The sequence below is a fragment of the Fringilla coelebs genome, assembly GCF_963513975.1.
Source record: "Fringilla coelebs genome assembly, chromosome: 14".
Lineage (NCBI taxonomy): Eukaryota > Metazoa > Chordata > Aves > Passeriformes > Fringillidae > Fringilla > Fringilla coelebs.
The window spans coordinates 7,586,165-7,598,558 of record NC_140040.1 but is presented as its reverse complement, the minus strand read 5'-3'; the positions used below and the strand labels follow the sequence as shown (position 1 = coordinate 7,598,558).

General features: G+C 49.3%; 1 protein-coding gene across 2 annotated transcripts in view; it reads left to right on the top strand.

Annotated features, from left to right (window-relative positions):
* The window catches only part of SF3B3 (splicing factor 3b subunit 3), a 29,007-nt gene extending 18,810 nt beyond the window's left edge, over positions 1 to 10,197 (top strand). For both annotated transcript variants that reach the window (XM_084215135.1, XM_084215136.1), the window contains exons 18-26: positions 1,006 to 1,180; positions 1,808 to 2,013; positions 2,893 to 3,049; positions 4,399 to 4,524; positions 5,616 to 5,828; positions 6,764 to 6,862; positions 7,267 to 7,410; positions 8,179 to 8,283; positions 9,302 to 10,197. In XM_084215135.1, coding sequence (XP_084071261.1) covers positions 1,006 to 1,180; positions 1,808 to 2,013; positions 2,893 to 3,049; positions 4,399 to 4,524; positions 5,616 to 5,828; positions 6,764 to 6,862; positions 7,267 to 7,410; positions 8,179 to 8,283; positions 9,302 to 9,442 — 1,366 coding nt within the window. In that variant the 3' untranslated portion in view covers positions 9,443 to 10,197. The remainder of the gene's footprint in view (positions 1 to 1,005; positions 1,181 to 1,807; positions 2,014 to 2,892; positions 3,050 to 4,398; positions 4,525 to 5,615; positions 5,829 to 6,763; positions 6,863 to 7,266; positions 7,411 to 8,178; positions 8,284 to 9,301) is intronic.
* Positions 10,198 to 12,394: the final 2,197 nt, after the last annotated feature.

Genomic DNA, 12,394 nt, shown 5'->3' with positions numbered 1-12,394 from the left:
GAGGTAAAATTACTTTACTTCAAAAAACTTTTTTTATTATGGATAATGATTTAGTAGAAATACTTGGATGGGTTTCAGAAAACAGACAATTTAAGGAAAGTTATGCTGTCAAAAATAAGTTGGGTGTGCTTCTCAGATTTGTATTTTCTAGTTTCTTAAAATAAGTGTAATTCAAGTTACTCTTCAATTCTCTGATCCTGAGAGAGGGAAGCTTTTAATAAATGTGGACCTGTTATGTATTAGGGTCTTGTGGTTTGTGATCTGAATTGGCTGCTTTGCAGGAAATGAACCACGTGATTTCAGAAACCAGAGGCATGACAGGGATGTGTTTGTTGCCTTTTTTAAAGATCAGCTGAGATACTCAAAAGATTAATGAAAATAATGGACCACAAATTCAGATGCTGTGCTGTATGCACTTGAACAGGCACTTTTTTCATATCTGTCCTCATTGAAATATTACAGCATTCATTGCTTTTAAAGGAGCCATTCTTTCTGGAAAGACTTGTGGTTTTTAGACACCAAATGCCAGAAGAACTGGCATTTCAGCTAGCAAGTCACAGGAAGAAAGAGCTGGCATTGCGTTTTTCATACTCTTTTTCACTGGAGTGCCTCTGAGGAGCATTTGATTACCTGTCAAAGTCAGTGTCACATTTAGATTCAGATGATGTGTTCCCCAAATGTGCACTTTCCTTCTTCCATGTACTCTTTGTTCCTCTTGGGATACACTTGCTTCAGCACGAGTCAGAGCACATCCTGGGACAGCAAGAGCCCTCAAAGACCTCGTGCTGTAGCACACACCTGTCTCACACCATGGGCTCCCATTTTAGGATGTTAGTTTTGCTCTGCTCTGTGGAGCTGTTTTCTAGTTGCTGTCTGGCCTGAGAAAGGTGCTACTCCTCTCTAGCACTAGCCAGCTTCACAAAGAAAAAGTTCCATTCCAGTTTTATTCTCTTGGACAGCTGTTTTTAGGTGTGTTCAACACATGTCACATCTTTTTTCCCCCAGGATTTTGGCACTGGAGAAGCTGGGAGCAGTCTTCAACCAGGTTGCCTTCCCTTTGCAGTACACACCCCGAAAATTTGTCATTCACCCAGAGAGCAACAACCTGATCATCATCGAGACAGACCACAACGCTTACACTGAGGCCACCAAGGCACAGAGGAAGCAGCAAATGGCTGAGGTGATTGGGCTGGGGGACAGGTACACCCATCTGTTCCCCAGAGGGGGCTTCTGCAGCTGGAAGTACTCCCTCCTCATTAGTTCCCAGCTGCCATTACCTGCAAGGCTTTCTGCCCTGTGTGAATGGAGGGACTGGAAGAGGGGTGGAGATCTGCATCAAAATACAAATTCCAGCAGAATGCACCACTTCCCAGTGTTCCTTTCTTTGCATGTTGTTAGGGCATATTTTAAGAACCATCCTAGTGGAGGACAGTCTTGCTTGTGCAATGCTGCTCCGTGGGCTTTCTTTGCTTGGTTGAGGATGCTTGCATTTCAGTGGGTTGTTTATTTTCTTCTCAGGGTTGTTTCCAGGGTTGTTGATTTGGGGAAACAGCTCCCCAGACAACTGTCACTGGGGCAGGGCAGAGCTGACACAGCCATGCTCTGATCTGTAGAGGCTCCCTGGGGAGTAAGCTCAGGCTGGTGGAAGTTTTGGGGCTTAATGGGTTTTATGTCTTCACAGGCAGTACCTTTCCCCAGAATACCTGGACTTAGGCAAAACAGGGAGTCTGTGTTCTATGCAGAGCATCAGCATACTGGGAAAGGAAATCACTGAGCTGTTCTTTTCTCCTGTCCTTTAATGCCGTAGGAAATGGTGGAGGCTGCAGGTGAGGATGAGAGGGAGCTGGCTGCAGAGATGGCTGCAGCCTTCCTGAACGAGAATCTTCCCGAGTCCATCTTTGGTGCTCCCAAGGCAGGGAATGGTCAGTGGGCCTCTGTTATCAGAGTGATGAACCCCATCCAGGGAAATACATTGGATCTGGTTCAGCTGGAGCAGAATGAAGCTGCTTTCAGGTAAGAAGTATTGCCAGGTGCAGCAAGAGTCCATGCTTGTGATGAGTCTTAGGTGTTTTTTTTTCCTTTTGCTTATCAGTTACTGAGCTGAAATCCAGATGGAACATATTATCAAGAGACTGGCTTGCAATTCCAGAAGTGATTTGTCTTGCCTTTCCTTCCTTTCCAGCCCTAATCCTTCCTCAGGTGGTGCTCCAAATGTGGTTGTTGTACCCCAGTGCCTAAAGAACAGCACAGGGGTGTAAATGACAGATAAGAGAGCTAGGAACAAGAGAATGTGCTGTTATCTCTCACTTCTGCTTCTCATCCAGATAAAGTGAGGATAGATTAAATGGAAAGGGAAGTGTTAGACTTGAGGGGAAAACCAACACAATAACCATGAAGAATAGCAAGTGCCTCAGCAGGTGAAGTAGAGTTAGGTCATGTTAGTCCAAAAGGCTGACCTGCCATTTCCAACCTGCCTGAGCTATTTACTGAGCAGGAAATAACACTGGAAGATGAGGAAAGTTATTTGTATATGTCCCAATGGGAACAGCCTTTGAAAAATAGCTTCTAGTAGAGTTCTGCATATCAGTAGGCAGCGTCCAGCTTGTGAAAAAGTGAAGTAACACTGGGCATTGTGAAAATATAAAATGCTTTGGGTATTTGTGACAGATAGAACACGCATGGAGAGTGTAGTGTGGAAGAATGCACAAATCTGCGTTAAATATTTCTACAAGGAGGAAAAATGACCTCTTAAAAGGCAATGTCAGTGTTGAAGGGTTGGACTCTCAAATCTCTGCTGGGCAGGTGCAGGTTGTTCTGTCAGTGATCCAGTCTGGGTGTGCAGCATTAGTGTGGTGGTGACACTGATGTCCTGGTGCCTCCTCTCCTTTCCAGCGTGGCTGTGTGCCGCTTCTCCAACACGGGTGATGAGTGGTACGTGCTGGTGGGAGTCGCCAAGGACCTGATTCTGAACCCACGCTCAGTTGCTGGGGGGTTTGTCTACACATACAAGCTCGTGAACAGTGGTGAGAAGCTGGAGTTTCTGCACAAGGTGAGGGGAGTGATGGGGTCATTTCCAGGCTGAGTGTTGGAGTAGCTCTTACTTGCCTGAGTGCTGCAGTAATACTGCAGTACTTGGTGCATCCTGGGCAAGATTGTCGTGCTGGTGTTACACACTGGAAGCAGCCTTGGAGAAAATTAGCTGCCTCCTACAAAATAATTTGGTACATCTTTTGCAGAGCTGAGGATTGAGCACAGATCTCACAAGAGTCCTAATTTTACCCATCTGATTGGATAAATTGGAAGGGAACAGTGTTTTTCATGCCCCTGTTAGGGAGGGAAGGGAAATGGCTCTGCTTTCTGGAATATGAGCTCAGAGAGCTGCTTAAGCAGTTGTTTACAGAACAAATTCATACTTGGGTTACTTGAACCCTGGTGCTAATACTATCAGTCCTTGGCTGACCATGTGCAGCTGTTGTGAACTGTCATCTTCCTTGGATGCTGTTTGATTGTGTGTAGAAATGATGAGTGACCAACTTGTTTGATAGGTCTCAGGAGCTTCAGCAAAAGTTTCAGCAGAAAAATTACAGTTCTTCCCACATGCTTCCAGCATGGCTGAGACTTGAGCAGATGAACACATGGAAAGGAATGTTGTGGCTTACTCATTTCCTAGAGTCCTGATAGAGTGAGTGGGTTCTGTCCTGGACCGTGGCCTTTTCTGCTGCCACTGAACACCCACTGGGAAATTGACAGAGCTGGAGTTGTGAAATAAACTTTTCTTAACCAGTGCAGCCAAGCTAGGAATGCTGTAACTGGAAACTCTTTACATGTTCTCCTTCTCTGCTGTGGCTGATCATTTTGAATTGATTAGTGGGAGATTTTTCAGACAGTAACCCTGTCTGAGTTACTGAAATTGTGGACATGCTGCAGTCTTTCATATTTAACAATTTCTTTGGTGGCAGTTTCAGATGGCTGGATTACATTCACGCCTTGCTTTAAAAACAGTCTAGGTAGATTTAGGCAAAGTCTAAAGTTCTTCTGTTGGATGTGAACCAAAACTAAGAATTGAGGCAACCAGACCCTTGTCTTCTTTTGCTGCCTGCCTAGTAAGGGGGTCTTACAGCAGTCCTGTACTTCAGTAAGGGTGCACTGCCAGCAGTGTGTTGTGTGTGAGTGCCCATGGCACACTGTGTGTGACATCTTCTGCTGTCAAAAGGCCTGTGAGGGACTGACCTGTTGCCTCTCCTGTAGAAAAAGATTGTTATTAGCCTTTTACATTGGAAGCCTTGGTACAGGCCAGTGAACTTCAACCATACCATTAGCTGAATCTGGTCTGAAGGTTTATTTAAGGTTAGCTCTCTTAATGATAAGGATTTCACAATCTTCCTCTTCCCTATCTAGACCCCTGTGGAGGAGGTCCCTGCTGCCATTGCTCCATTCCAAGGCCGAGTCTTAATTGGAGTTGGGAAGCTCCTGCGTGTGTATGACCTGGGCAAGAAGAAACTGCTTCGGAAATGTGAGAATAAGGTACTGCCTTCTGTTCCTGACCAGAGCTGTCCATTTGGAACGAGAAGTACTTTGCAGCCAGAGTGAAACACAGGGGTTTAGCTGCTACTCCAGCCCAAGTGTGTCTATTTGGTCATCAGAGCTGTGTTTGCCTTGCTGGGTGCATCTGTCCAGAGGAGCGCTGGACTAGACTGGACTGTTGTGCTGCCCCTCTGCATCCCACACCCACACACACACCATTTTCTTACCACCTTTCTGACTTTCTGTGCTGCAAGTTCCTTTTTGTCCCAGCTCAGTGCAGGCTGTTACTGACTGTGTGCAGGGGTCTGTACAGACTGTTCCTTTGTCTGCTGCAAATGTGAGAGGTCTTAGCAAGATAGAAGAGAATTGCTGGAAATGTTATGTTTGTTTGGGTGATCAGCAGGTGGGGGACAGAAGCTGGAGGGTGCATATGACCACCTCGTCAGATCCCCAGAATGTTGAAGAGGGGATTTTCTCCTTGAAGTAGATGGTCCTTCTTGCTGAGCATCTCTGGTACTTTAGGAAGAGAAATTGCAGAGTGTGATTTTCTAACTTAATTGCCTGCTCCTCCCTCTCTCGTGCAAGCTGCAGAACCTGTGCCAGTAGCTCATTACTGAACAAAAGAGCTCCAGCAAGCTAACAGACAGACTGGGAACTTGTAGGGGAGCTTTTTTTTTTTGGTGTGTTTTTGCTAGTTTGGTTTTTTTCCCCCTAAAACATGACTCCCATGAAAAATTGAAGCTTTCCTTCTCGGGCCTTCATGACGAGGTAGTGAGGAGACATGGAAGCAATGCCTGCTTGTAGGGATATCCTGGCATCTCCAATCATGGTCTCACCAGCAGCACTTGTACTCTGGACAGTGTTCATACAGAGAAGGCTGTGAATGCCATGTGATGCATATTAGGTTGCCCTATATTGATGGTGTATTTAGAGTGGGACTGTAGTATAGCAGAAATGAGGGTATTTTTGGAGGAAATGATGGGAAGTGGGAAGTGAGCTGCAGTTCATGGAGGAAAAAGGGTGTTTCAGCTGGGGTAGGATTATACTTCCCTGTTTGAAGCACTGAGGTTTCATCCTTTTTCTCTCAAAAGCACATTGCCAACTACATCTGTGGGATCCAAACCATTGGGCACAGAGTGATTGTTTCAGATGTTCAGGAGAGTTTCATCTGGGTGCGTTACAAAAGGAATGAGAACCAGCTCATTATCTTTGCTGATGACACTTACCCCCGGTGGGTCACTACAGCAACACTCCTGGATTACGACACTGTGGCTGGAGCAGACAAGTTTGGTAACATCTGTGTGGTGAGTGTGCTTTGCTGAAGTCGGGGCTTTTTGGACATATTTTCCCTTAAAACATCCATGATTTATCTTAAAAGAATGAGAATCTGTCATTAGCTGGAGACAACGCCCTGTACCACTGACTTGTTTTCATGGGGTGGCTCTGTCATAGAGGGCTGCAATTTATCTGTTTGTTAAATGAATCAAATAAGTTAAAGCAGCAGCAAGTCATAAACATATTTCTGAGGTGTCCAGTAATTTGTGTTTATATTGCTTCAAAACTTCCTGTCAGTAAACCTTGAAAAGAAGATTGTTGCTGTGAAAGGGCCCATGAGAACTTGAGTCAGGGTTATCACTCTTACTTTTTCTGACTAAACCTCATTGCTGGCATCGAGCTTTCTCTGTCACTTCCTCTTCACAGTTGGCTTTGTCAGCCAGCACTTCCCCACTTGGCTGGATTTCAGCAAGGGAGGAGGAAAGAATAGATGGTCTTTCTGGCAGAGCTTTGATCTCTTTCTGAAGCGTGCTCGGGTGCTTTTGAGTGCAGAGTTCAGCAAGTGTCAGATGCTGCGCCTGCGGGATTTAGCCAAAACACACAAATCAGTTCTCTTCAGTTTTCCTGCCCCACATCCATCAAACTGTTTCCTTAGTGGAAACCACCTTCAGGTCGGTTTGACCATACCTCCCAAGGTGATCTGTAAGTGCCAGGCCAGGCAGAGGCTGGTTGTGAGGCCTTGCCCATGTTTCTGGGTGATGGGTTATTGGTCTTGTTACCACAGCTGTCATATAACTGTAAAGGCTGTTTTGGAGAGGCACCTGGATGATTCTGCTCTAAGTATAAAGTGGTTCTTGCAGAGTCCACAAAGGCCACAAAGCCTTTCAGGCAGCACAAGGGTTCTCCAGAGGTAATGTGCTGCTTCTCTGCAGCTTGCTGATTCTTCCTTCCTCTTTCAACACAGGTGAGATTGCCTCCCAACACCAATGATGAGGTAGATGAGGATCCCACAGGCAACAAAGCTCTCTGGGACAGGGGCCTGCTTAATGGAGCATCGCAGAAGGTAATACTTTGTGGGAAGCACATGGTTATTGTAGGAAAAGAAAGCGCAGCCTTTGCAGCGTTGTCCAGGAGATGTATTGGCAGTTCTGCTTCTACGCAATCTGCTGTGCTGTGGGCGATCTGTTTTCACTCTTGCTGCAAGCCAAATTTCTGAAATCACAGCTGAAGCCTATTTGGTGTGTTTGAGGGAAGCAGCTCGTTTTCTTTTGCTGCTTTTTCTCTTATTACTTGCATCCGTTTGTCCAGCTGAGTTTTGCCATCTGGTCACAGGTGGAAGGCACTTCCTCTCTAGAAAGGCATTTCAGAACTAGCAGTTGGCTGAATTTATTCTACTTTCCTCTCTCAAGCCCTTTGATGCTTTTATATAAACTAAAGAAAAAACGTGCTTCTGTGCTTGCCTTTCAGGCTGAAGTGATTATGAATTATCACGTGGGAGAAACGGTGCTTTCCTTGCAGAAGACCACACTGATTCCAGGAGGCTCTGAATCTCTTGTTTATACAACCTTATCAGGGGGGATAGGAATCTTGGTCCCTTTTACTTCCCATGAGGTAAGCAAGCCCAAGCATCAGGCTGCAATCTTGCTGCTTTTTGTGCACCCATCCACAGCCAGTATATTAAATGTGCTGCATTCTCTGGAGGGCTTCACAGCGGCTGAAAACCTGAGCTACAGGAGTGCCTGTGGCTCCATTGCAGAAGGAAAGAGAAGCAGTTTATTGAGTTCAGCATTGGCTCTATGAAGAGTTGAGAGCATTCCTTGTTGCACTGTTGTTCTGTATCTGTTTGTTCTTTCAAGGAGCTTTGGGTGATTCAGTGTCTGAGGAGGGAGGAGTCCTTTGGCATGCTTTGTGTAGCCTCTAAGCTGTTGATCAGGCAGTGATGTTTCAAGTCCTAAGGATGGTACTCTGTTCTCTATTTGCTGTGACCTCTTGGAGCAGTGGATGTCAAGACATTCTCTTTTGGAGCTGCACTTCCATGCTGCACAGCTGCTCTGTGCCTCATTTCCTGGGAGGCTGATCCTGACCAATGGGTGGCTGCTTAACTCTTCTGTGCATGCTTTCCAGGTGAAGTGATGAGGGGGTAGCTGTGACTTCAGCTGCCGTGTGCAGGGCTGCTCTGGCAGAGTCTGTTAATCACAGAACTGCAGAATGGTTTGGATTGGAAGAGACATTTAAAGATCATCTCATCGAACCCCAAATGGCCATGTAATGACTGTGTTTCAGCCAGTGCAGGAACACCTTCTGATGGATGTCATCTTGCCTTGCTAGCAGCACTGATGTGTACCAAACTGTTCTCTTGTCATTCCTTTATCACCCCAGGATCACGACTTCTTCCAGCATGTGGAAATGCACTTACGGTCTGAGCACCCTCCTCTCTGTGGACGGGACCATCTCAGTTTCCGCTCCTACTACTTCCCAGTGAAGGTGAGTCCTGAGCACATGGGATCACCTGGTCATGGGGTGCAGAGAGTTGCTTTGGGGCACAGAGCTGCCTTGAGGCTGGCAGAAGCAAGGCAAGGTTATTGTCTTGTACAAGGCAAGCTTGCTGTTTAGTAGGGAGAAGTGAGGTACTGCCAGTAATGGCTTGTGTAGTGCCTGTGGTAGCAGGCTCTTGAGCAGCAGTCTGTTAGGAGAACAGCACTTAGCACTGAATACATCTGTTTTGGTTTCTTAACTCTTGTAAGGAGCATCCCGAGGGTTGGTCCTAAGACCCAAGCCCAGAGGTGCTGTAGCTGCACTTCTCTACTTCCCACAGCATCTCCATTTTCCACCAGGAGAAGCAGCATTACATAGCTGTTGGTGTGGCTGGATCAAACTGAGTGCTGCCCTGGGTTATGTTTTTTCCATCACCACTGGAAAGGAGAATCCAAGTTCAGAAACGGCTGTTCGTTCCTATTTCTGCTTGTGAGGAACTGTTAGAAGCTGTGAACTGCTAAATGCTCTGATCAGACGAATCCCAATGGTAGCTACTACCGGAATAGTGAGTCTGGAGTCAGTCAGAATACTGTCCTAAAGAGCAGATGAAGCTCTTTAGGAGTGGAGTGTGGTGGTGGTCTGGGAGCTGGAGGCTGATTTGCCACATACACAGTCTCAAAGATTGCTCCCATTTGATGGGAGCTGCCTTTGTCATCACTCACAGCCTCCCCCAGCCTTCCCAGTGCAGGGCTCAGACCCAGGCGGATCTCTATTCCTTTCCCTTCTGTGATTCTTCAGCTGCACCCAGGCCTTTTGGGTTTCTATTTTGTTAATCAAGCTGGCCAGTAATTAGTGTGATGCTAACTGCTGCTATTCAGCAGATGAGGTCACCGAGCGTGGTCTTGTTTCCAGGATGGGATTAAGAAACTCCTGGGAACAAACTGTTTGTGGCCATTTTTCCCTGTTTAGGCAGGGTTCAGTGCCTCTGTGTGGTTTCGATTCAGTTCTCTCCTCCTTGCCCCTCCAGAACGTGATTGATGGGGACCTGTGTGAGCAGTTCAACTCCATGGAGCCTAACAAACAGAAGAATGTGGCCGAGGAGCTGGACCGGACCCCACCTGAGGTGTCCAAGAAGCTGGAGGACATCCGCACGCGCTACGCGTTCTGAGTGGCAGCTGGCAGGGGCAGAAATGCTCGTGGCTCCTCTGGGTGCTCTTCCAGGCACCCTCGGGAGGAGGAATGTGTGCTTTTTCTCCCCCCTTTTCAAATATTGGTTTGGTCCTCTTGGTTTGTGTTTCAAAGTAACGTGACTCCAGTAAATAGAGTATCAGCTATTAGGTTTCCCAACACATCCTGCTGCCTGTGTGAAGGCTCCTGACATTCCGGCTTCTGGCCAGAGCAGTTCTCCCTTGGGAAGTGCCCAGGCAGGGCCTCCAGCTGACCCTCAGCTCCATCTCCTTGTCCTCCTTTTTTGGATGGGGGAGTCCCAGGGTGTCTTGCTGAAAGTTCTGTAGGGCAGATCCAGCTGAGTCTTTGTTGGGCCAAGTGGGGTTTGTGATTCCCAGCATTTTAGGAAAGGAAAGGGAAGAGCTGTGGCATGATTCAGGATTACCAGGCTCCTCTTTTAGTAGCCAGTGGTGGGCTGCTCTGGTCTTATACTAGTCCAGAGAGCAGCCAATGGGAAGCTGGCTGTGGAGGGTGTAACTGTCACACTTGTCTTGAACGTTTTCTTCTGAATTGCAAGGGGGTTTTTTGGACTCGCCATTTCTGACTGTTTTCCCTGTAAATAGAGTTTTGTACAATGTTGACTCTCTTGGGGGTGGGGAAGAGCGAGGCCTGAGTCTGGGACTTGATTTGTTTCATAATAACTTTGGCAACAGAGTGTCTCCAAGCTGTGACTGTGAGCAGCACATGAAGAATAAAAGCCTGTTTTTTCACTACCCTGGCGCTGGGGCTCTTCTCCTTTGTCGCAGCTGCTGCTGACCTGGCGGGAGCAGGAGGGGAGGAGGAATACAGAAATATGCACACCCTGAGCCCCTGTGCTCCTGCAGGCCCCTCGCTGTCCCCCTGCCCTGTCTGGAGCTGGTCTCCTGCTGCTTGGTCTGCCCTGGGATGCACACAAAGCAGGCTGTGGAGAGAGGGAAGAGTGATTCTTGCAGCAGTTCCAGAGCATGGCTGCACATTGTTGCCCAGCGTAGCAGCTGCAGCTCTGGGAGGAGCAGCTGGCTGCCAGGAGGGCTGGGGAAAGGTCTTTGTCCCAGAGGCTTGGTAGCTGGCTGCAGGGGCTCCCAGTTGGAGTGTATCCTCACAGCAAGGGCTTCCTGGTTCTGCTGGGTTACTCCCTGCTTTCTTCCTGCTGGTGGGGACTGTCTGGGGGCCTGTGACATCCCAGTAAGGATGCTGCTCCCCACTTGGGGCTTGGAGAGACAGGTGGTCCTTGATGCCTGTGTTGCCTTTGAACAGCTTTCACATTTCTGGTGCATGTACTCGGTGGGGCGAGGGCAAACACACCCTCCTGCCCTGTCCTTTGCACCCTCCTCTCTCCTACCTTGTTTCAACCTTGCAGGCCTGCCTTGGCAGGGGCTTACAATGCTGGACTGCACCCTTTGGCTGTGACAGCCCCACCCACCTTCTGCTGGCAGAGCAAAGGGCTTTGTGCTCCCTTCCCTGGCCTCAGTGGCTGCGGCTGTGTCAAGGAAGGGGCAAAGGGGAGCTGAGCTCCGTGGGGTTCAGCTTCTGGCTTGCCATGAAGCGCTCACCCTGTGCTCCCTGTCCTCCCTGAGGGAGTGATACTTCGGATCAGAGGGCACTTCCAGCAGAGCACCAGTGGCCCTCGGTATTTGTCATGCTGGTGTCCTGAAAGTGAAAGCTGGGGGGGGGGGGGCGTGTCTTGAGATGTTCCCAAACTGGTTCCAAGTGCAAGGTTTTACTTGCTTGGCTGTGCCTGGTGAATAACATGCCTCCAGTAAAAGGCAAAGCCTGGGGGGGACCCATTCCTAGCCATAAGGAGCTGGGAGCTTGTGGGGAGCTGCCAGAGCTCTCAGCTCCCCTTCACTGGGACAAGTAAGGTTTCTCTCAGAGCGAGCTCCCCCCTGCAGCTGCAGGGTTTTGGGGTCCAGCCGCCGTGTGGGCGCTGAGCTCCCGGGGCTGTGCACGGGAAGCTGTTTGCCTTGGGCTCATCCCAGCGCTGATTTCCAGCCCCGGAGCAGCCAGGGAGAGCGGAGCGCCCCCAGTGCGGTGCTGCGCAGTTCCGCACTTTCTCTTCCTCGCCCCATCCCGGCTGCCAGGCTGATGAATACGTGGGCAGGGAATGCTATTAAATGGCTTCCTCCAGCGACTGCAGCAGCTGCGGGCGAAATCCCTGCGGACACCTGAGTGAGGAGCTGGAGCGGCTCCTTCCCTGCTTATAGCTGAGCATCTTGGCCCCGACGAGTGCCGGGAGGCAGGCAAGGGCCGTGCCCGAGACTGTCCAGGACCAGGGGAAGCTTGGCAGGAGCACGGCAGTGGCCCTGACTCCCTGCCAGGGGAATCCCAGTGCGCTCTCACAGGCAGAAGTGCATTCCTTCCCACGCGTTTCCCTGGGAGCACTGACCCACTCTTTGATAGCCGATTTTCTTGCTGACCCTTTGGATGCTCAGCAGTCCTGAGCACAGACACAGTGGCTCTTCCAAGGGGCTCTTTAGGATGATGTGGGGGAGGACAATGTCCCATGTCCCTTGGCCCTTGCTCCTGGCAGGAGCTCAGCCCTGAAGCATCCTGAGAGGATGACGTGGGCTTGGGCCAGAGGGAGCATAGTCCTTCTGGCCTGGAGCCAGCTTAGAATACCTCAGCCCCTCTGAGATTCGTGCTGCAGTGCAGCCCGTCCCTGGGCACAGTGTGGGAAGGCACTGGGCTGACTCTCTCTTTGATTGCCCCAAAACGTGCCCATGGGTGCTCAGCCCAGAAAGCACCCTGGGGTCATGTGGCCAGGAAAGCCCAGCACCCTAGAGGTGCCAGTGCTGGCAGAGCAGAGCACCCAGGGGCACCTAGGGCTGTGCAGAGTAGTCAGCTGGACACCCCAGGGGTGGGCACTGGACTGGGTTGGGTGGACACCCTGCAGGGACGGCTCAACACCCTGAGG